General features: G+C 41.1%; 1 protein-coding gene across 12 annotated transcripts in view; it reads left to right on the top strand.

Annotated features, from left to right (window-relative positions):
- Positions 1-25,055, top strand: part of VWA8 (von Willebrand factor A domain containing 8) — a 422,827-nt gene that overhangs the window by 387,046 nt on the left and 10,726 nt on the right. For all 12 annotated transcript variants that reach the window (XM_078375339.1, XM_054256828.2, XM_035303407.3 and 9 more), the window contains 3 exons: positions 146-254; positions 13,437-13,562; positions 16,475-16,633. In XM_078375339.1, coding sequence (XP_078231465.1) covers positions 146-254; positions 13,437-13,562; positions 16,475-16,633 — 394 coding nt within the window. The remainder of the gene's footprint in view (positions 1-145; positions 255-13,436; positions 13,563-16,474; positions 16,634-25,055) is intronic.

Below are 25,055 nucleotides of genomic sequence, written 5' to 3'. Positions count from 1 at the left end.
GAGACATCTCTTCTTGCCTTTTCTCCTCAACATGAATCTGAGTTTCCAAGGAGTTTGCTTAAGTTCTGGTAGGAGGATGAATGAAAGTGAAAACCCATATATACGGGATTTAAGCTGTTAACTTTTTATACTCCTCTGGTTTCAGGCTAAGGGAGATCCAAATGAGTGAATACGATGCTGCAACCTATGAACGGTTTTCAGGTGCCGTTCGGCGACAGGTGCACTCCCTCCGAATCATCCTGGATAATTTGCAGGTAATCTTCCACTTATGGACCAAGAAAATAACCTGGGCCCAAAGCTAGACGCATTCCTAAAGTCTTGGAGAAAATTGTCTGAACCCTAATCAGCCAATCCTAAAAAATATATCAATGTCAAAATGTCTGCATAAAACTGGACTATCCCCTGGCTTTCTTTCTGATCATCCAGGGATTATATTATCCATGTCCCCTGACTCCTCTTCCTTCTGTCCTCCCCTTGCCCCCGCATTGCCTGCCCTTGTGCAGTTTCACAAAATTCTCAATGCTAAAGAACCAGTTGGTGCTGATACTGCTCCTGAAACTATTAAGACACTTCAGTATTTCCTAAGCATGACTATTGTTTGGAGATTTCACGTTAGAAATTATGCCCTGGTCAGTTTGCACAAATAATTTAGGAGGGGTTGAGTGTTCCTTAAAATCACAAACAAGATCAGATTATTTTGTCTAATGCAAAGCCTCATTTCGGAACAAAGGGAGAAGCGTTGGGAGCCAAGCTATGCCCTCCTTCCCACTCTCCTCCGAACCTTGCGTTCCTTTTCCATGAAGTTTCAGGCTGATTGCATTTCCTTTTTGGTTCTTATTTGTAATTGTCCTTTTGAGGGAAGTTTTATTGTTTTTGCTAAGTATGGGGGATTAGAACTTCTGTGATGTAGTTTTTAATCCACCATTTTTACCCAAAAGCTCTGGAAAAGCCTTATTTTTCAAAAGGTCTAAATTGTGTCTGGAGAGTAATAAAAGCTTTGTCATTTCCAAGAGGAAAGAGATCTTTATAATAATTAATCAGATGTCTAATTTCAAAATCTGAGAAATGTAAAAATTAAATCATTTGCTTTAAAAAATTCCATATGCAGTTATTTAGGATAAAGCAGCATAAGATTTTATATAAATTATGCGAACAACATGATGCTGAACGATTGGATTTTCTTACACAGTCACTCATTTGACGAGTGTTCATTGCCCTGGTCATTGACAACACCAGGACAGTGCCAGGTTGGCTCCGAGCTTCAGGGTAAGGCAATGGTTGTTGACGGGCCAAAATGGATGATTCAAAGGTGAGAGTGATGGGAGCTGGTGCTTATCCTAAGACTGGAGATGAGTGTGGTTCGGTGATTCACTCACTTCTTATGTTCTCAGTGCACACCAGGCATTAGAGATAAAAATGAGATACAGCTTCTGCCCTCCAAGAAAGAGCTCAAAGTCAACACTAGGTTCCTAAGTTCTGTAGAGAATTTTGCATGCACTGCTATCAGACGAAATGAGGAAAGCCTTCATGGAAAATGTAATGTTTGAGTTTGCTCTTAAAAGATGCTAAGGAATTTCCCATGTGCTTAAGGAGTCAGGGCACGTCAGACACAGGAAGCAGTATGTGCAAGTTCTCAGAGGTATAGCAGAGCACAGTGGGTTCAAAGAAGGATAGAGTGTTTGGTTTGGCTGAGAAGGACTCACTCTGGTGGGAGATAATGGCAAGGGAGGGGATTGTCGGATTTGTAGGCACCAGATTCTGAACAGCCCTGGATGCCATGAGAACGTGCACACCACATTGAATCTTACCCCGTGGGCAGAAACAGAGGCCCTCAGAGGACCTGCAGTGCTAGAAAGGGATATTAGAATACATTTTTAATTGAAGGTATCAGATTTCTCGCCTGGTATTAGTTGATGTCTTGATTAGTATTTGTTGGGGACCATGCTGTAGTTGCTTTTATAAGCACTGTCATATTTAATCCTCACATCAGCTCTTTAGATAAATGGTGTCATGTTTATACAGTCAGCGGGAAGATGAAAAGTCAGGTCCACTGCTGTGACTTCTCACAATCACACACCAATGAAGAATTAGCGTTAGCATCAAGGAATGGCTGTCCACTAACCACCACAGCAGTGAGACCCGTGTCAGAAAACAGTGTCCAGTTTTGCTTTCAGCTTTCAAAGTGAAATGAAAGAAAACTCTGAAGGTCTCAGGTAAAAGCAACAAGTAAGATTAAATGCATGGAAAACAAAGTAGCATCCATTTTTTAAAAATCCTTCAGGGGGCTGGAGTCAGTAACTTACTAAATGTCCTCAACGACAGTAATTATTTCAGGGACACTTTTATTCTCTTCCTCTCTGGAGATCTAAAAAAGAGAAAATGGGCTGAAATGATACCAAGACAGAGTTTTAAGACGTAGGGAAGAACACGAAAGCAGTTTAATCCTCGAATAAGTAGCTAAAATCAATGCAGAACTTTCATCTTTAAAAATCTTCACAAACAATACCAGCACTGTAGTAATAGCAAGCATTTACTGAGAATTTATCGTGCACGAGGCATTCTACTGGGTGCTTTACATTGTCATCGTCACCAAGATCACCTCCATCCTTATTGTCTTCCTCTGCAGCCACACAGCCTGGGTTCTGTAAAATGGGAATGAGAAATAATAGCGCGTTAGTGAAGAACTCAGATAATATGCACGAACGGTGCCTAGCATGCGGCATTCTCTGCAGAAGGACTACCTTCATTGTCCTTGCTAAGATTTATCTAAGATTTACCCAGTCAGGTACTTTGCATTCATTGTGCTATAATCTCTACGGAGACCAGTATGTATAACTTTCTACATTTGATGAATGAGGAAACAGAGACACATACATTGTCCAAATTATCATAATCCTATGAAATATAGGTATTTTGCCCCCACTTTATAAATGAGAGACCTGAAGATTAGAAAGATGGTGTAACCTGTCCTGGGTGGTATGGCTTCTAAGGCAGGTGTCTGGGTCCAAAGTTCAGTTTATTATCATTTGTTGGGATCTCTGTTCTCTTCTTCAAACTCAACAATTCCATGGAAAGCGTATTCTTATACATACCCATAAAACATCGTGCATCGTTATCCAAATGCCACACAGCATTTTTCAAGTGTTTTCCTTATTGAGTCTTTATTTTTTATTTTATTTTTTTGAGACGGCGTCTTGCTCTGTCACCAGGCTGGAGTGCGGTGGCACGATCTTGGCTCACTGCAACCTCCACCTCCCGGCTTCAAGTGATTCTCCTACCTCAGCCTCCCAAGTAGCTGGGACTACAGATGCCTGCCACCACACCCAGCTGATTTTTGTATTTTTAATAGAGACAGGGTTTCACCATGTTGGCCAGGTGAGTCTCAATCTCTTGACCTCATGATCTGCCTGTCTCGGCCTCCCAACATGCTGGTATTACAGGCATGAGCCACTGTGCCCAGCCTGAATCTTTATTTTTAATCTATAGGGGAGTTATTCTCAGATGGACCTTCTAGTCCTCAATTTAGGAAGCTAGGTCTAGTTAAAATCATAGCTACTGAACAAGCAGGAACATGGCCTTGTGTACAATATGGAACTTTAGATTAAAAACAAAGCCAGAAACCTCTGATTTGGTCCAAATTTGCCATCTTCTGCCAGTCCTGTGTGGTTCCTATTGACTAATATCTTCCAGCTGTTTTGAGGTTGCTATGTAATCCAGATAACCATGGACGTTTCCTTGGTGAACAGCACAAAGCTTGGCCAGGAACTAGAAAATCATCACTTGACATGACTTTCCAAAGCACAGCCTTAGGCCCACTCATTGATTCCTGGTGGGATTTGAGGAGCAGGAAATGCTGTTGCCACCCTTGTCAATGTCTGCTTTGACACGTGTTGCAATACATGTCTTTCTTCTCAATTAAGATAGCTATCACCAGTGACTTTCCTTGGCTTCTTTGAGTTATTGGACCTTTTCTCTTTTCTGAATTGATAGCATTCATCTTCTCATCTGTCCATAAGAACTTCCATTATACTTGGTTCAAAATCTCAGTCTCCTATTGCAGCATGCATGCCCTAACAAAGGAAAGCATCCATTCTTACCAAAAAAAAAAAAAAAAAAAAAACCACTTTATTTTAATTGTATCTTCTCTCCAGTGTTTTTCTGATCTATAATCATAATTTCATTCTCAAGCTAAACTAAATTAACCTTTCTCTGATTGCTGTGGCCAGCATGATATCTCCATGAGCCAACAATTACGTTCCTTTTTTCCCCTGTGGTGTTTCAAAATAAGCTTTTGTTCAGATAAATAGTGCTTTAACACTGATTGTGACACGTACTATGCTTGGCACTGAGGGCACAGAGATTGGTAACATAGTGTCCCTGTACTAAGAAAATTCTGCACTTGAGGGGCAGAAAGACAGACACCTAAAGAGATCATTCCATTTCACATGATAAGTCCCTGTATAGAGGGAGGCTTAGAATGTAGTGGAGCCCGGAAGAAAAGGTTTCAAGGATAGATTTTGAAGGTAAGGTTCATGACCCAAGTCTTGAGAGACACACAGTATTAAGCAGACAGAGAAGGGTGGAAACGAGGCCACAGCACAGACAGATGCACGACACTGTGTGGTCTCAGGCACGAGCTGAGCGCTGGTTATATCTTCTCTAGGAAGTGTTATAGCCTTGGAGAAGAAAGTTTCAGACACAAGAGAGGTGGAAGCCAGGAGACTAAATCATAAAACAATATCTGTTATTCAGGTGAGAAGTGATAGGAACCTGAACCAGGGTAATTGAAATGAAAATGGAAAGAAGGAGACAAATTCAAGAAGCAGTTTGGACATAGGACAAAAAGACAAGTGACACTGAATGTGGGGGAAGGGAAATGGGAGGTTGTCAAGCCCTGGAGGACTGTAATAGGGGACACAGGAAGAGGACACACTTGTGAGGAAAGCAGATGTTTGCTTTGGATGTTAATACGTTTTCTCACTATTAGGACACCTACGTAAAGATATCAAGCCTGATGTTTAAGGTTTTTAGAACCTGAATTTGGAGTTCAGGAGCAAGGTGAGGACTAGATAGGATTTCATGTTTCTATGAATATCTATATATGTATTTTTGTGGTCATCTGTATAGAGGGACAGCCGAAGCCAAGAGAAAAATGTGTCAACTAAAGCAAGAGTGTAGGCAAAGAGAGGGGAAGGGTGAGAACAGCTGTGTCAAGGAACCTCTGCATGTCACAGGAGAGCAGCAAAGTGCCAGTTACTCTTTCTTAGCACATCATGAATGGCTCATCACTCAGGACATGATGTCATGAGGGCAGATTCATCCAGCTGCAGCCAAGAAATATAGTCCTGAGCTCTGGGCTGCATGAGTATGAGCATCTCCCACTCAGTCTTTGCCAGGTGACCATTAAAATTATTTTAGCAGTACACATTGAAAAACCCACATACAGGAGAAATTAATGAAGAGTGCTAGTGATATGCAAGAGGCTTTGAAGAATTTTTGCTAAATGTAGTTTGATGGGACCCCACCCTAAGACAACTTGGAAACCTTCCTGAGAAATAGCATTATTTGCGAGTAAGTGCATGAGAGCTAACAGAATGTCACTAACATTCCTTGATTAGAAGGGCAGGGAAAAGAAGAAAGAGCCCTAGCGCCGTTGAGAAGCAGATCACTTGACCTCCATTTTGTCACTGCCATACACCAGCATTTGAAAGCAGCAGCGCTGGGGAGCCGTGTCGGGGGGCAGGGGAGGTCTAGGTTTCATGCAGTGGCAACAGGCAGGAAGCTGAAAAGGGAATAGCCCTGGGAAAAAGGCCAGACCATCCCCAACTTATACTTGGCTCGAAGACTAAATCGCAAAGGAGCCAAATGCCCAGAGTTGGCCCCATTGCAATGGCTTTTCCAAACAGAATAAGAAAGGATGTGGTGATGAAGTTCTCATGTTCAGTTTCAGTTCCTTCCCTGCCGAATCCTTGAGCTGGTATTGCAGATTGAGCGTAGCGACTAACACCAGTTTAAAATCTCTCAAGGAGAATTCGAGTAGAAACTGACGGGAACGTGAATGCAACCAAAAAGGGTCTGTCCAATCCGTTCCTGAACAGCTTCATGTCATATCATCCGGGAATAAGGACACGGAAGATATAAAATAACATGGGGTGTATGAAAAGCTGTGTAAGCTTCATGTCATATCATCCGAGAATAAGGACACGGAAGATATAAAATAACATGGGGTGTATGAAAAGCTGTGCATTGAGGTGGAGCAACAAGTGTGTAAGGTATAGAAGATGCCGCTGGGTTAGAATATTCTTCAGAAAACAAAATTTTTAGAAAACATCTGCTTTGTGTTCTCACCATTGAAAGAAATTTGAAGTATGTGAAATGAGACATAAATTGAAAAGTATCTGGCCAAGAAGCAAGCAGAAATAATAAGGGAATTGAACGCAATAAGGAAAGATAAGAAAACTGAAAGTGCACTGCCAGAAAGAACAGACTCCATGCAGTCTGAGGTCTAAGACGACTGTGAACAAAAACCTTGAAAAGTTATTCCAGAGAAAATAAAGAGGTAAAAAAAACCTAAGAAAGCTAATTAGTAAAAATGAAGTCGAGAGCTGACATACGGATCCCTGAGCCGTCCCAATAAATAAAACAGTACACGAAACATGGTGAGGGCTCAGTAAACACACGCCGAATGAACAAATGATGTCCCCATAAAACAGTACACGAAACATGGTGAGGGCTCAGTAAACACACGCCGAATGAACAAATGATATCCCCATAAAAGAGGCCACTGAAAAATATTCATAAACAGTAACCAAAGTAGTAACAAAACCACACCCGCAGCTTCATGGAATTTTAAAATTTCAAAAATAAAGAAAATATCCTAAAAGCAGAGAAGCAGACAAAAAACAAGCTGTTTTCAGAGAAAGAAAAACTAATCTTGCATTAGTTGTCCCTAAGACATTGAACGCCACAGGATAGTGGAACAATGTCTACAGGATTTTGAAGAGACAATTCTGACCCAAGAATTCTGTGTACAGCCAAAGTACAAAGGCACAGATATGTGCAGATATTCAGAGGCTTAAAATGTCTCTTAAGTACCCTTTCAAAAAATAACTTTGAAATAAATATATGTATCTGTGTAAATACTCTAGTCAATTAGGAGAGGAATCAAAATTCCTTAAGAATGGGAACCTTGTAATATAAAAGGACCAGCAGTGAGCATTAGAAGCAGTTCAACAAAAAATCAGATCTAAATGATTGTGGTAAATGTATTTTTTTAAACTCAAATATCAAGAATCTTTTTAAAATATATACAATATTAAAAATTGTGAATTTAATAGTAATAAACAGGGTCTAAATTCTCACATTATTTTTTAAATTAAAAATCAAGAAGACTTTTGTTTACTTCTGTTGGTTTTGGTTAAATTGGGGAGGAATAGAAGAAAGTAAAAGTGCAACAATTCACGTTACATATGGGAGGGGCAAATCAAATACCCTCCTTCCTGAAAATCATTAGAGAAATGTAAGTTCAATCGTGATTTTTAAAGAGATGGTCAGACACTGCCAGGGGTTGAGAGGATTTGCCTATGGATTGGGTGTTGGAAAGGGAGTCAAAGATGACTCCTCGGGGTGGGGCCTGAACAACTGGAAGAGTGGGGTTGCCTGCTCCCCTTAACTGAGATGGGGGAGGACTTAGAGGGAACAGGTTTTCTAGGGTGAAATCCACGGTTTAGTTTTAAACTTGTTAAGTATAATATGCCTGTTGTGTTTGTACACCAAGATGTGCAGTTCCCAGCTCCTTTCACTTATAAAGTATTTAATTCTTGAAGGAAAGACCTGAAATAATTTTAGTTCATTAAAAGTGACTGTAGATAGTACATGTGTCATTCAACGTAGTGATTTAGTTCCACATCAGCATCCAAGAATCTCATTCTCTTCTGATGAGAATTGCTGTAGATGATTCACCATTTTCCCTTGCAATGAGATAGTACTTCAAGAAACACCGCTCCCTTGGAATAAGGTGCATATCTCCTCTTTTCTTTCACTATTTAGACCACCTAGGAACCTACACAGATATTTAGTAAAATGCTTTTAATGACTATGTCAATATGTTGAGAACCACAAGATAAAATTTTGTGTTATTTCCACTGATTAATAATTTATTATCTTTTAAATTTTATATAAACGTTTTCCTTAACCCAGCAATTACTTGTTTGAGTCATACGGATTCATAGCATAAAAATATGTTAGTTGAGCATGAAAAGATTTTAAAATAATGGGAGCTAATGTTTAATAGGAGAATCACTGTTCACAGGTATCCTCTAACATCATTTGCAGTTATTCCTTTACCCAAAAAATATTTCTTGATGATGTTTTGTAGGCTTTATTCTGTAGAATTTATACACTCTCTGTAAAAATTACGACTTAAGTCTTTCTAATCTATTCATTAAATAAATCCTGAAGGAATAATATAAAATTGATTATAGAATTTGTAGGTTTAAAAAAATCTTGATTAATTATAACCCAAATAAGTAAAGACATAAGATTAATCAGAATGATTTCAGTGCTGAAATCACAAGACAAAGTGTCACAACCCACAAGATGATTGGTTTTTGTCAAGTTTATTTATTCTAATGTCTTTAGTGCTACAGATATGTATGTGTGTCTGGGTATGTGTACGTACTTTCTGGTTAACCAAATATTTCCTGGAAAATGAATTAACTAGAATACATCATTCTCTGAGTATTTCAGTCAGTCTAAGTATTCTTTATGTGAAAATAATAAGGTGATATTTCTTTTTCAGAACATCTGTAATATAGACTTTTTACTAATGCAACCTCACTTTATATGTAATGAACTCTCATTAGTGTGAATTTATGGATAATACAAAACAGATGGACAAATTTACAGGGATACTTTACTTCATGCAATAGGAATATATAACAAAGAACATGTTTGGCCTTTTATTATAAACAAAAACATATATTTAAATGCAATAGGAACTTACTAGTTCAAGAAGTATTTCACTAAGTCTCATAAAATACAGAAACCTTTATGTACATAGTCCAAAACAGTAAATATTTTTATTCAGCCTTCAGTAACCCCTCCAGCCCATTGCCCCCAAGAGCATTCTGACCAGCCTCTTCCTGTTTTAAGATTCCAAGTATTCGTGGGCTGGTTAGAGGATAGAAAACAAAAATTTCTACCCATATTTATCTGTAAGTTACGTACTTGAAAACTAATGAACGTGCTACTATTATAAAAGTATCTTTGTGCCTAATAGTTTTGGCTCAGAAGGGTAATACGTATGTTTACCTCCCAAAAACGAAAACTACTGGTTCATGTTCCTAAAAATATCAATGACAAGCCGTACTAAAAGTAATTTATTTATCTGCAAATAAAAATAAAAATAGAGTACACTAGACACTCAAAGAATAGCTAAAAAATTTTTTTAATCTGTCAATATCAAGTGTTCTTTAGAATAGAAGCAAATGAAACCCTCATACTCTGCTCACAGGAATGTAACTTGGGAAAACCACTTTGGAAAACTGTTTATCAGTATACACTAAAGCTGGACATATGTGTACTCTGTGACCCAGCCTTTCCACCCAATGAAATATGCACATACCTGCTCCAAAAGACATGTTCTGTTATGGTGGCATCATTCATTGTAGCCCCACACTGAAATCAACAGAATTATAGAATGGGTAAATGGTGACAGAGTCACACAATGGCATACTGCTGCAGCACGAAAGAGAATAAAGTTCTGCTACACACAACGTGGGTAACTCACAGAGATCCTGTTGAGCCACACAAGCCAGAAACAAAAAAGTAGATATTATATGATTCCATATTTATAAAGTTCAGAAACAGGCAAACTTAATCTATAGTAATAGAGGTCAGCATAGGGGTTACCTTTGGCAGCAAGAAGGTAACGTCCAGAATGGGACACTGGGAGGCTTAGGCAGTGTGGATGATTAAGATTGTGTGTTCACTTTGTAAAAGTACATTCTTAAGATTTGTACTTTATTACAAGTACTTAGACTTGAAAAGCTAACCCCCAAAAAGGGAGAAAAAGGTAGCATATTTATTGGCAAAGGTATGTCTCTTTCCCTCATTCTCACTGCAAATTTTACCAAGTCCTTTTCTTTTATTGGCATACACAGTGGAAACAATCTTCAAGCTAGAGAGTACGGGAGATAATCACTATGGGAAAACAGGCAACATCGGCACAAGACAATTAGGACCTAAACTCCCTGGATTCTTACCCGATGGTGAACACAAACTAAGAGTCACATGTTTTACTTAATTACATTACATATCCCAGAAAATTTAACGGCTTTCTTTGAATTTTTTGACAGGACCTGACTAATAGTCCTTCATGGTACTTGACTCAGTCTTCCCAACTTCTTCTAGTTTTAAGCATTCTGTCATATATTTCATGAAATGTAGGGATTTCTCCCTCCTTAACTGCATGGCCTGGGACATGCAGTCCTCTATGCATTTGTCTTCCTAACAAATTTAAATCCAAATTCCTACCCTTGGAGAAATCTTGCATTTGTAAATCTTCCTGAAAGTATGGTCGTTTCTGCAGTGGAGGATCTTGCACTTCCCTTACAGTGTATTTGCACCCTAATGCTCCATTTCTTTGCTCATTATTCTAACGTTCTATGTAGTGTCATGTTTTTGGATCGTTTAAAATAATAATTAGGAATTTTAACTCAAGTTAAAAACAAACCTGAGCTATCAATGGAAATGATTCCGTGAGCTGATGCCTGCTATGCTCTGCCAACTTCAGCTGTGTGTCCTCCAGCTACAGCAACCGGGTCACAAATAGTCCCTCTACCTGTCATCTTGGCAAGTTTTGTTTTGTTTTGGTTTTTTTGCCATCAACTATAAGATATATTCTGGTTTTAGAAACACCAAAATAAAGAGGACAGTGGAATTATTAGAATTTGAGCATTTTCTATTTTCTCTATGGTAAGATGGTGGAGTTTAAACTTATTTTTGCTGCATTTGTGACCAGCGTTAGAAATCACACAAATTAGCTCACATTCATAATCCCAGCACTTTGGGAGGCTGAGGTGGGAGGGTTGCCTGGGGCCAGGAGTTTGAGACCAACCTGGGCAATACAGCAAGACCTCAACTTGACAAAAATTTAAAAATAAAAAACCAGGTGTGGTGGTACGTGCCTGTAGTCCCAACTACTCAGGAGGCTGAGGTGGTAAAATCACTAGAGCCCAGGAGTTAAAGGGTGCAGTGAGCTATGATTGTACCACTGCACTCCAGCCTGGGTGTCAGTCAGACCTTGTCTCAGAAAAAACAACCAAAAATTATAAAAATGACAATCTGTAGCCATTGCAGTGGCTCTTTACATGGTAAAAGCATCACTGGTTAATAGAACCATGTAGCAGCTAATGGGATTGGGTAAGGAGTCTTCCGGGTCATTGTCTTGTCAATGTATTTATGAAAACTTGGAAAATCAATGCTTAATGATGACAGTGGCATGGCTGATAAGTAATATGTCATATAATTTCATTCCAGTTCTAATCCTGCATTTCTCTTAAACCTGGCTCAAGAATCCAAGTTCCATCCCACTTCAGTGGCTGCTAAGCACTGCTACCATGTTCTCTTTTACTTCTTTCAGTGCTGGTTTTCCCAGTCTAGACTATTCTGTAAGAGTCTGTCCTCATCTATGAAAGCCACTAGAACCCAGTGCTCTGCAGCTTGGTACCTCCAAGAGTTGTAGAATGTGAGGATTGGAGGTACATAAATGGCCACCCACAATAGCATTTCCCAGGATAAATTATGCAGGAAGCCTAAGGATTATCCACACCAGAGACCAGAAATGCTAGGAAAGCAGAGATAAGAGCTAAGTCCCAATCACTGGGGCAGGGAGGGAGTCTGAAAAGGACTGTGCTGTGTGGTCAAGGTTGTCTGTCTGATTCATACATAGACCAATAGGAAAGGATTCTAGAAGACTTTGAACATTTCTTCCTCTTGCTACCCACAGCTGTGTACCTGATCAAGTTTTACATGATAGCTGTGCTCCAGTGTGCCCCATTTTCCTGAGAGATCATAGGATTCTTGCCAAGAACATAATCTGGAAAAAACATTCTCCCAAGGGTTGCATAACTGCCAGTGTTAGAATTAACTGCCCACCAAAAGTAATAATCTATATTCTGGTGATGTTTACATTAATACATCAATATTCAAAAATGCTAATTTTGCTCCTGCTTCCAGCAAGAGTATCAGGAACAAGAAAACAATACGTTCTGTAATACCCGGAGTTATACCATGTGGAGCTTCTTTGTGCAATGGCGGACCTGGCCCTAAGACAGACACCAGCTACCTGAGGCTTAGTGGCTTTGTATTTCCAATGACAGCGCTATGACATAGTCACCTCCCATGAAACACGGATGGAAACATGCTTAACTTAAAGTGGACTTAGTTGTCCATATGCGTTTCATCCACTGCAATAAATAATAGTATCCACTGACATAGCTCACCAGGCTCTTTCTTAGCTGATTCCAAAGTAAGATTTTATTAATCTTTGCAATAACTTACTAAAGTAGACACTAGTGTTATACTCATTTTAGAGATGAAGAAACAGAGATGCAGACGAGTTAAGTAGTTTGCCTCAGATCAGATACTGGACAGTGGTGAAGGATCAGTTAGAACAGGCTGACTCTGGAACAATCTTAACTACTACTCTATTCTGCATGCACAAAAACATCTTAGCTATTCTTCCTTCTCATTAACGTAAATATAGTCATTGGCTGTAATAAGCATATGCCTTGATTAGGACAGTATAATCCTTTATCATTTTACCTACCATAAAATTAGCCTTTCTGGCATAATTATAAGTTATTGTAGCAAAATATTATGTGGAAAAACTTTTAGAAAAGTAATCCAGAAGATTTCTGAAAGTAGATAATCAGAAAGACGTGTGGGTACAAAACGTTCACACACCGTGGTTTCCAGCTGCTTCCATTTGCACACTAAGTCACCGGGAACTTGAGTAACACACTCTTTTCCAAAAGGTAGAATTCTAAAGGTCTTGAAGACAATGTTAACAAGTTCAAGCCGATTATTTTGCTAATAAATTTTTGAGAAGCACTGTGAATGAAAACCCAGAAGAAATGCATCCCCATGATATTTCCGGGTATTGAACATCTCTCCAGGGACTCATTTGCATACCGTCTTTCATTCATTTTATTCTTCCATACGTTAGAACAATTAAAACGGACAAAATTCACACAAAGGGCATTTCTTCGTGAGCAGAGCAGACACCAGTTCATTTATGCGACTGTGTCCGTACAGAGCCGTCACTTACTGAAAAGATCCCAGGTGTGTTTCCTGTTATTCATGCACAAAGTGTGTCAGAGACCCTGCAGAACTAATTAAAATAAGGCTTTATGTGTGTGTGTCTTTTGTAGGCTAAAGGTAAAGAAAGACAGTGGCTAAGACATCAAGCTACTGGGGAACTAGATGACGCCAAGATCATCGACGGGCTGACTGGAGAGAAAGCCATCTATAAACGTCGGGGTGAGCTGGAGCCGCAAGTACGTCACGGGAAACTGCTAGCCTCAGCTCTGCACAGTCCGGCCTTCTTTACAGAAATTTGAGTCTTGAATTGTGTCAAAATATCACAAATTCTGAATATGGCAACCAAGGAAAGCATTGTGTTAAAAAAAAAAAAAAAGAAAGAAAGACTCCATAAGTATTATACTATTATTTCAACTCAAGGTCCCAGCAAGAAACATAAGGCATGTTCAAATTAGGTAACTTAAAAAATAGTCAGTACAAAGACTATTTACAAAATAAGAGTGGGGTTTAGGAAAATCAAAAAGCAAACAGTGCAGTAGTAATCCAGGGATAGCAACAGCAGGAATGTAAGTCACCCGGGCAGAATGAGAGGAACTGGAGAAGGCAGTTGATGGAGTGGTGGCCTTCAGTAGAAGGGGAGCCCAGCCATGGGCAACAGCAGAGAGGGGGCTGAGGGAACAAATACCCCACCCTCAACCCTGACCTCTGTCAATGCCTCTCATGGACAGAACCCCCTGGAAGCCAGCATCCAAGAGGGCAGCTGATGTGGTCATAGGGGGCAGGGGAAATCTTCCCCTCCACCCTCTGAAGGTTCTTTGAAAATCACCGCACAAAAGGCACATTAATAGGGAAAGAGGCATACAGATGTATTAATGTGCACCGGGGTGAAACCAAGGGTGAGTCACCTCCACGCAGTGAGGTCCAGATGCTTACGTACCCTTCTGAAGGGAAAAGGATACCGAGAAGTGGAGGTGGTTTTAGGCGGTGGTAAATGGTCATAGGGCAATTTGGTGGCTTGAAGAACACACCAGTGGCCTGGGGCAGCGTCTGTTGGGCCCATAGAGCAATAGTTTGTGACAGAAGTGTGTCCAGGTATGTTGACAGGCTTTAGCCTTTCTTCCTGTGATACGAGTTCAGTTGATGAAAACTCAGGAAAGGGCCCAGAGTAATCCTTTTTTTCCTTGGCGCTCTAAACTTCAGGCAGTTAAAGAAACTTCAGAGAACAACTTACCTGGTGTTTTGTGGCGAGAGGAAGGAAGGTCGGAGAGACCTTGATGCTGCTTCTTCAGTTCAGCATGTCCAAGCACCCTATTTAGTGGGTATCGATTTCTGAGCTGCAGTACAGTCCACACAGATCAACCCTCAGGAGCCAGAGCAGGTGCCCTGGAGGGGAAAGTGAAGACACCTGGTGTGTCTGTTCAGCCTAGAGAAATCTTCAAGTGAAAGCAGTAAAACAATCTTGGTGATTCTCTACTGTCCTGTTGCTTTAACGATCTGTGTCCATGATATGACTGAAAAAAATACAGAAAACAAGGAAGTCTCCCTTAAATAACTATAATTATAATTACAGTAATATTAGACAGCCATAAATTTAAAATATTTGCAATGTAATAGCAAAACAAAATGGGGACAGGATGAAATATTGAGTCTCTCGGTGAGCTCTGTGATCTCCTGTATTCCTGAATAACCAGAACTGCTGAGCGGCCACCAAGAGCTGGGGGTGCAGGGACTGGTGGGGGCAGGGAGAGTCATTCTTTTTAAATGTTTATTTAGAGAGGATCTGGTGGTGATTTGGGGAGTTCTTATTTCTGCGTCATTGGTATGAGTCAACAACTGCTTTCTTTACTGAATCATTGTGGTCAACAAATGTGTGGACACATCTGAAATTGTGAGTAGTCATGGAGCATATGTATACGTGTTCTTACTTTGGTCAGACTCAACAGTTTTTAAGAAATATGTTGAATTTGCCTCAGACCAGTACACTCTCAATACCCACTAGGTTTTCCTGACATTACTAACTTTGCTCATTATTTTTGGTACATGTCAGCAAATATTTAATAACAGAATAATCTGGAATTTTTCTTCTCCTTTTTTTTTTCTAGAGACAGGCAGGGTCTTGCTCTGTTGCCCAGGCTTTAGTGCAGGGCTACAATCATAGCCCACTATAGCCTCAAACTCCTGGGCTCAAGTGATCCTCTCAGCTTAGCCTCCCCAATAGCTGGGACTATAGGCACACAGCACCATCCCAGCTGACTTGTGTATTCTTTGTAGAGATGGGTTCTTGCCATGTTGCCCAGGCTGGTATTGAACTCCTGGCCTCAAGCAATTCTCCCACCTTGGCCTCCCAAAGCACTGAGATTACAGGCGTGAGCCACTGCATGCAGTCTTCTTCCTTTTTCTTGTCAGCAATACTAACAAAGGTTTTTTAAAAATCTGCAAATTGGTAGTCATGGGTCTAAAATCAAACTTAATTTTGTGATTTTAATTAAGAATTATTTCTAGATAGCAATTTGATGCCACTTTTATGCTTCCAAACTGCCAAGAAAAGAAAAGCGTTAATTCAGTAATATGGAAGGAAGAGAAGACGTGCAGCTTACTGAACGCAAAAGACATTTTTTAAATCCTTGCCTTAAGTCTTTGCCAGACCCCATCACATACTTTGTTTTAGGAGCCTGACATTACTTGTGGCCTATGTGGAGAATAAGTTTTGGTCACTACCCAACAGGTACAAGTAAAATTGACATGGGCTTCTCTCCAGAGTCACACAAACTCTTGCTAGAGTTACTGACTCTAAAGCATGAAGTGAAAATGACATGCCATTATTAGTATTTTTAAGTCATCATATTATTTTTAAGGCATCGACGTCAGTATGTCAACTTCACTACAGTGAGCTTTGAAAGGACTAGATTCCAGAGGAAAACGTTTTCCACACGGCCCCAACCATCAGCACAAGTCTGAAATTCTGTTTACTGCAATACAACTCATAGGCGCCTTGCTACCTGCCAGGACAGACTTAAGCAGGGCTGAGCCTGTGGCTGGTCTGCCCATCTCAGGGCTGGCACACTGGGGCTTCTGTGAGATCCCCAAGACAGCCACCAGGGGAAGTTTGTGAGTTCACAAATGGCTTTTCTGTTATTCCTTCCCGCAGCTTGGCAGCCCACAACAGAAACCCAAGCGTCTGCGCCTGGTGGTGGACGTGTCTGGTAGCATGTACCGCTTCAACGGGGTGGATGGCCGGCTCGAGCGCTCCATGGAGGCTGTATGTATGGTCATGGAAGCCTTTGAGAACTATGAGGAGAAGTTCAAGGTAATGATATGAATTAAAAATAATGAGAGGTGTCATTGACCACGGTGGTGGATAGGTGGATTCAGACTCCATCCAGAGTGAATGAAAATACTCATCCTCTCACCAGCACATTCATCAGTGCAGAGAAAGTGAAGCCTTTGTTTTATCTGCACTAGTAATTGTAAAATAATGCCATAATTGAAGAGACTGATTACTACAGAAGAAATGCTTCAGCTATGATGCTAGAAAACAATTCGCTACTTGGAAGCAAATGTCTGTTCCCAGACTCCTCAGGGCCTCCTGTCCTTATCCCAGCTCCCCATACCCACCCACTCTTGCCCCATTACTAGCCAAGCAGCCTTCCAAAGTTTGAGTCCACCCTGAAAGCCTCGGTATCATGTTCCCTTTCCATGTGGGCAAAGGTTATACAGTCATTGGTGTCTCCCCAGCTGACCATGATAATGATTATCCCGGAAGAAAAGCAGCCTTCCATTTCAACTATTTCCAATTTGCTGTTCTTAGCTTGCTGTACACCCTCCATTCCAGAAGACTGAGCATGGAGAAGGGATTCCCAGTGCTGCTGTGTCCCTGCTTGATATGAGCCTATTAATCCTCTCTTAATCAGCCACAGAGAGCACCTGCACTTCTGGCCCTTACCAGAGCAAACAACCTTGAATTCATTCATATGCCATGTGATTGTTATCAGAAGTTCAGTCGTGAGAAATGGTACATAGGCTGACACACGTGAAGGACATACAGTCCGTAGATAGACTAGATTTTATTATGGATCAGACATGTCCTTCAGAAATCAGCGATCTTAGATTGCTGTTAGGTTTGACATCCCACATGCACCCCAAGATTGCTTCCCTGAATTGTGTCTCTGTGTTATGAGGTATGCAGCAAGAAATAGATTGATGAAACCCATCACTTCATTTACTTTAGGCCTAATATTAAGAATACTGCCCCCCCTGAATTTCCCAGAGCCCCTTGTGTGAAGCTCTACTTGAGAAATTCCTGTTAGAATTAAGTTGAAGGACAGCTTCAGCTAATGAATGCCGTGGGACTCTGTACAAGACAGGATACGAATACAAATCAGACATGGACTTTCACTGTGGGGAGTAGCTTTGTTTCCCTTGAAGAACTGAAATGTGTTTCCCCTGTGATTAGTGGAAGCCGTGGAGCTACTAAGATTCCTTCTTGGTTTTAGTTGTCGGGAAGCTCAGATCCAAAATCAAAAATCAGCTATGACCGTTTCGTCATGTCTCATGGCTTGCAGACCAGTGTTTGGCTTTTTCCTTTCCTTCACCCTTGCTCCCTTCAGATATGTTTTCCTTGATTTTTATTTGTTTTTTTATGCTTTATGGGTTTATAGAAAATGTTTATTTTAAAATATTTTAGGTCCTTTCTAGTATGAGATATAGTTATTAAATCACGTGAACCATTGATGACTAAAGAATAGTTAGATATCTATTGGATCAGCCCATTCTCCTGCTTTATGGATCCTGAATTTCAGTGTTCCTCAGCTCTCTTTGAGCTATGGGAGATTTTAACCCAATATAGACCACAGCAAATACACTACTATTAAAATTGGCAGATTCATAGGTATCTTGAATAAAATCTCCTGTTAGAAATTGGATTTCTACATTTTTGAGAGCAGAATTGCTCTGACGTGAAACTACTTCTTTCAAGTCTTTAGAAGGAAAATGTATTAGGAATTAACCGACAAGTTGGTTGACACAGCTATCTCCATGGGACTGGGCAAAGGGTGAGACAGAAGAAAGAAAATAGCAAAGCTCCTAGCATTCAGGGAGCCATTTCAATGCTTCCAGGAAGCGGGTATGATTGTTGCACAGCAGACTGAGTATTTCATTGCATTTCACGCAGACGAGCATATAGAGAGATCTCCATTTGTTCAGTTCTCACTTATAAAAGCCTGTAATATGGAAGAGCTATTAATGAAATAACTTGTCACACACAAAAAAAGGAACAATATCAAGGAAATGAGCATTGCACAAGATGTTGTTTCTTTTTTTTTTTTTTTAATTGACAGTTACAAACCAAACTGTTGCCATATGACCTGCTGGATGTCAGTTAAATTCCACAAAACTTCCAACGTTGTCTGAGCACTTCCTAAGAGTAGATCACTTGCTGGGTAGCCCAGTGAGGGAGATGACGGAAAGTACTCATTCTGATAGAAGGTTCGGGGAGCAATGTGTGAACAGAGCATACTTCACACACGCCTCTGTGGGCATCATCCCCAAAACAGCATTTTGCAAGTACTCTCTTCAGTTGCCACGATAGTGTAAAGAATTTCCTCAGTCTTTATCAGCACAACCACAGATACACTGAGAAGGCAGCCATAGTAACATCTGACTGAAAAATCCAAGTGAAATTGTAGCAAGACACCAAGAGAAAGTAAATTTTTCAGGGCTCGAAGTCATCTTCTATGCCGTTACATTCTTTTTTTTTTTTTTTTTTTGGTTTCTTTATCTTCATCTCATTTTTTAAAAAATTTTTTATTGCATTTTAGGTTTTGGGGTACATGTGCAGAACATGCAAGACAGTTGTATAGGTACACACATGGCAGTGTGTTTTGCTTCCTTTCTCCCCTTCACCCACATTTGGCATTTCTCCCCAGGCTATCCCTCCCCAGCTCCCCGCCGCTGCTGGCCCTCCCCTTTTCCCCCCAGTAGACCCCAGTGTTTAGTACTCCCCTCCCTGTGTCCATTACATTCTTAATGGGAAGAACGTTTCATAGTTTCAGTCCCATCACATTCAGTACAGTTCCTTAGAGCTTAGACCATAGAAAGTCTTAAGAAACCAGTGTAATAAAATCTTTCCAACCAAAGGAAGACACTTGAAAACATCACAAAACAAGCTCTTTGAGCCTCTTTCAGAAAAATCGGTACTTGGGTGAGTGTCTGGAGGGACAAGGTGGTCCCGACGAGGTGTATGGTTCTGTTCCTGCAGACGCCTCATCATGTCCACAGACTTTAGAACTGGGGTCACCTCGAAGGCCATTTACTCCACTGTCCTCATTCCACAGACAGAAACCCCAGGCCCAGACACAGGAGAACTTTCCGCGAGGTCCGAACGCTAGCAGGAGACAGTAGCATAGAGCCCAGGAATCTTGTTTGGTTTCCCTTTTTTTTTTTGTTTGCTTTTATTTTTAAACTTTCTCCTTTATTTCCCAACTTTTTAATTTGAAAAATTTCAAACCTACAAAAAAGTTGAAAGAAAAGTAAAACTCATGTGCCCTCACTTCGGTTCACTAATTGTTACTGTTTTGCCTCACTGGCTTTGTTTCTCTCCAGATATTCACAGTACTCTCTCTACTCCCCTCTAAGTCATTTGGAAGTAAATTGTAAGCAGCATAATGCTTTACCTCTAAATACTTCATGATATGTCTCCTAAGAATAAGGACATTCTCTAATACAACTTCGGCGCCCTTATCACGCCTAAGAAAATTATCAGTAATCCCATATTAAGATATTATAATATCTTATAAGATATTAAGATATTATATATCTTATATAATAGTATATGAATATTATATAAGATATATATAATATTATATTAATATATTATATATAAGATATTAAGATATATCTTATAATATCCAACTCAAATTTAATTTTCTCAGTTGTCCCAAAAGTATCTCTTATAATTGTCCCCTCTCTCTGCTGCCCACCTAGGGTCCAAAGTCCACACCTTACTTTGCCTCTTTTAGTCTACAACAGCCACCTCCCCACCACTGCATTCTTTTTTAACTTTTCATGACAGTAACTCTTATGAGGGTCCAGGCTAGTTGTCTTATTGACTGTTTCTTTTCTCTTCTTTTTTTTTGAGATGGAGTCTGCTCTGTCACCCAGGCTGGAGTGCAGTGGCATGATCTCAGCTCACTGCAGCCTCCACCTCCCAGGTTCAAGTGATTCTTCTGACTCAGCCTCCTGAGTAGCTGAGACTACAGGCATGCACCACCAACGCCTGACTAATTTTTGTATTTTTAGTGTGACCGGGTTTCACCACATTGGCCAGACTGGTCTTGAACTGTTGAACTCCTGATCCACCCACCTCAGCCTCCCAAAGTGCTGGGATTACAGGCATGGGCCACTGTGCCTGGCCCTAGACTGTTTCTTTTTATTTATTTATTTATTTTATTTTTAAGATGGGGTTTCATCATCGTGACCAGGCTGGTCTTGAATTCCTGACCTCAGGTGATCCACCCACCTCAGCCTCTCAAAGTGCTAGGATTACAGGTGTGAGCCACCGTGCCTGGCCTTTCTTTTTATTTTTATTTTTTAAGATGGGGTAGACTTTATTTATTTTATTTTATTTTTTTGAGACAGAGTTTCGCTCTTGTTACCCAGGCTGGAGTGCAGTGGTGCGATTGGCTCACCACAACCTCCACCTCCTGGGTTCAGGCAATTCTCCTGCCTCAGCCTCCTGAGTAGCTGGGATTACAGGCACGTGCCACCATGCCCAGCTAATTTTTTGTATTTTTAGTAGAGACGGGGTTTCACCATGGTGACCAGGATGGTCTTGATCTCTTGACCTCGTGATCCACCCACCTCGGCCTCCCACAGTGCTAGGATTACAGGTGTGAGCCACTGTGCCCGGCCCCTATTTTATTTTTAAGATGGGGTTTCATCATCGTGACCAGGCTGGTCTTGAATTCCTGACCTCAGGTGATCCACCCACCTCAGCCTCTCAAAGTGCTAGGATTACAGGTGTGAGCCACCGTGCCTGGCCTTTCTTTTTATTTTTATTTTTTAAGATGGGGTAGACTTTATTTATTTTATTTTTTTTTTTTGAGACAGAGTTTCGCTCTTGTTACCCAGGCTGGAGTGCAATGGCGCGATTGGCTCACCACAACCTCCACCTCCTGGGTTCAGGCAATTCTCCTGCCTCAGCCTCCTGAGTAGCTGGGATTACAGGCACACGCCACCATGCCGAGCTAATTTTTTGTATTTTTAGTAGAGACGGGGTTTCACCATGTTGCTTTCTTATACTGGGTTTGTCTGGTTGCTTTTTCGTGGTACCATTTAACTTGTCCCAATATTCCCTGTATTTCCAAAACTCCTAACAGGCCTTTTCTCCATATGGGACACACTGGAGACTTGGTATCATCTTCCTACCACCTCTGCCAGAGTATCTGAGATTTAAGAACCCACAAGTCACCCAATCTCTGCTAGGGCTCCCCAGGCCAATGTGCAGGGCAGGAAGGAGGTAGGATGGAGCTCCTTACATTCTATAAGAGGTGTTTCTATTTATAATTACAATTGTCCCTTGGTATCTATGAGGGGTTGGATCCAGGACGCCTCTCAGATACTAAGACCTGCAGATGCTCAAGTCTTCCAGTTGCCCTTCCTCTCCATGGGCTCCACGTCTGCATATACAAAGGGCTGACTGTAAATGTTTGGGGGTGTAGGTCATGGGTGCATATAGCAGAAAGTGGAAGAGGTATAAAAGGAGGAAGCGTGAAGAGCAAGCGTCTCCCCACCCCACCCCCGTCGCAGCTCCCAGCTCCTCTCTCCAGTGGCAGCCACTGTTAGTGGAATGACTGGTCTCTTCTCAGAGATATTTGATGCACATCCATTCAGTGGCTGTGTGCCATTGCATTCTGTTCTGTATCTTTATGTTATATGATCATATTCAACCAAATACTTTCATTTTCTCACTTGGGAAAGGCATAAAAGAAATAGGAATAACTAACAGAAGGATTTAATTTACTCAGAAAATAGAAAATGGTGCATGAACAGAAGACAGTTTGAGGAGCTCCTAGAGACAAATGTATATTCCATAGCCCAGAACGGCATCACACATGGGGTCAATAGGAATTCAGCAGTATGATCTGAGACTCCCCAGACCCCAGTTCCAGACAGTTCTTAACATTGTCTTCCTGCAGTCATACCTCAGTTGTAAAGGTGTCTGGTCTGTATTTGCTTTGAAACCTTCAGAAGCCACTGGCCCAGTCTGTGATCTGGCTGCTCTCCATCTCTCTTGGCATCTGCTTTGTGTTTTGCTTGGCTTGGGCGTAGCTCCTGAGCCGTGGGTCGTTACTGTCCAGGTCCCAGAGGCTCATGTGGAGTCAGCCTGCATTTTTTATTCCACGTTGTCATGACCTGTGCCAAACCACAGGGACCCTAGAGCAAGAATGACTGAGAAGAAAAGGTAATTCAGTGGCAAGACACGTCTCTGAGCCATTTGGAGTGTTTAGTTTCTCATGATTGCTCTACCAACTGAATAGCTATTCCCGGGAAGAGCATTCACAATAGATCACTGAAGACTGGAGCAGCATCTTACAATCGGCATAAGCTCCTCTACTCCTTTAGTCAGCATCATTCTGAATGTAGTGCTTCAAATTAAAGGGAAAAGTGGGATAGGACTGTTCGTGGGAACCATTGTCTTCTCAGGAAGCATTTTTTTCTTAACTTTCATTCCAGTTTGTTCCTCATGCTTTCTCCAAGCCCCTGGGAATGTTTCCACTGTAATCTTGAAATAGACCTCCTCTTCAAAGGCTCTTAATGGCTTATTTTTTTTTTTAAAGCACTCAATAATACCAAAGTTAGGTAACTGTTTCTCCGCTAGGCACTCAAATAGTGGCACCAGAAAAGAGACTTACTTCCTTATTCAGAAGTTACACTTTGGAAAAAAAAAAAGAAAGAAACTCAAACTTATTATTTCTGTGAAGGCATATAAACCATATTCTAGGGCAGTGGTCTTCTAACCATGTAACAAGACCCTTTGAAGGGTATTTGGGGGCGGGGAGGTGAGGAGGCAGCATCCCCAATTCAACTACAATTTCACATGTATTGATAGTGTATGACGTTGCATAAGCTCAGCTTTTGTGCAGTATTTCATTTGGAGGAAGGGTTTCACTGCTAACAAATTTTTCAAGGAAAGAAATAATTTAAAAGCCATTATGTTAGGGATCACGTACTGGATTATTATTACTCACAGACTCTGAGGGCTGGCTTTCTGGAAAAGGTGCCATTGACCCTCAGATTTAGATGATTCGCTCCTCCCTTGACAGAAGAAAACAAGGCATTAGGTGTTCCTAAAACTAAGAGAAGCAGGCTTGTTCATTACAATTCTTAAACATACCATAAAATTTATACAGAGTTTTTGGGGGTAAGCGTGACCTTGGAAATTATTTTCACTAATGTTTTTGTGTAAGAGAAAACAAAGATTGGAAGAGCTTCGACGCTTTGCCCAAGGTCACACAGCTACGGTGCAAAGCCAGCACTTCCGACTTCCACTTCAGGCCTCTTAGTTGATGTTTTACCCGTTTCTTTTTTTTGAGACGGAGTTTCGTTCTTGGTACCCAGGCTGGAGTGCAATGGCGCGATCTCGACTCACCACAACCTCCGCCTCCTGGGTTCAAGCAATTCTCCTGCCTCAGCCTCCTGAGTAGCTGGGATTACAGGCACACACCACCATGCCCAGCTAATTTTTGTATTTTTAGTAGAGGCGGGGTTTCACCATGTTGACCAGGATGGTCTCGATCTGTTGACCTCGTGATCCACCCACCTCGGCCTCCCAAAGTGCTGGGATTACAGGTGTGAGCCACCGCGCCCGGCTCAACCCTGTTTCTTATAGCCATTTTATTTCTGTTCAATTGGGCTTCTTTTAAACTGTGATTCAGGAGCAAATGTATTATTTATGTAGGGTACTCTGTCTTCTCCTACCCTTGGCACCTCACCATCCAAGGGAGGTATAAAACACAAACTTTTCTCAAAGATACCTTGGTCAGAAAGGCTGAGTTAACTCCCAGAAGGAAGTGGAAACATATGACTCACAAATCAGCACCTGCCAGGGAAATTTCTTCTATCAAGAACTTAATTTAGTGTCTATAATTAACCTCTTTCCAGTACCTCAGGAATGTGTCACAGGTTTAGAAATGGAGCCTAGTCATCCTGTCAGTTTAGGCCGTGAAGAAATTCTTACTGCTGCATGGAGACGGGACCAAAGGAGTACATGCTCTTCTAAGTCCATTCAAAGTTAAACAAGAATTCAGAATTAATTCAACTGTTGATGTGGAAATATCGGCCAACCCAACCATTCAAACACTTAAGTGGAGAAGGGAGGGGAGAGTAGCTGGGGAAGTAGTTATTTCTCTGTAGTGAAAACACTGGGCCAGGCACAGGGCTCATGCCTATAATTCCAGCACTTTGGGAGGCCAGGGCAGGTGTATTGCTTGAGCCCAGGAGTTCAAAACCAGCATGTGCAACATAGCAAGACCCAATCTCTACAAAAAAAATACAAAAATTAGCCACGTGTGGCAGTGCATGCATGTGGTCCCAGCTACTCTGAAGGCTGAAATGAGAGGATTGCTTAAGCCCGGGAGGTTGAGGCCACAGTTAGCTGTGATTGCACCAGTGCATTCCGGTCTGGACAACGAGCAAGACCCTGTCTCAGAGAAAACCAAAAAATAAAAACA

The sequence above is a fragment of the Callithrix jacchus genome, chromosome 5 (genome assembly GCF_049354715.1).
Source record: "Callithrix jacchus isolate 240 chromosome 5, calJac240_pri, whole genome shotgun sequence".
Classification (NCBI taxonomy): domain Eukaryota; kingdom Metazoa; phylum Chordata; class Mammalia; order Primates; family Cebidae; genus Callithrix; species Callithrix jacchus.
The sequence above is the reverse complement of the archived record's forward strand: the minus strand, read 5'-3'. Positions and strand labels throughout refer to the sequence as shown.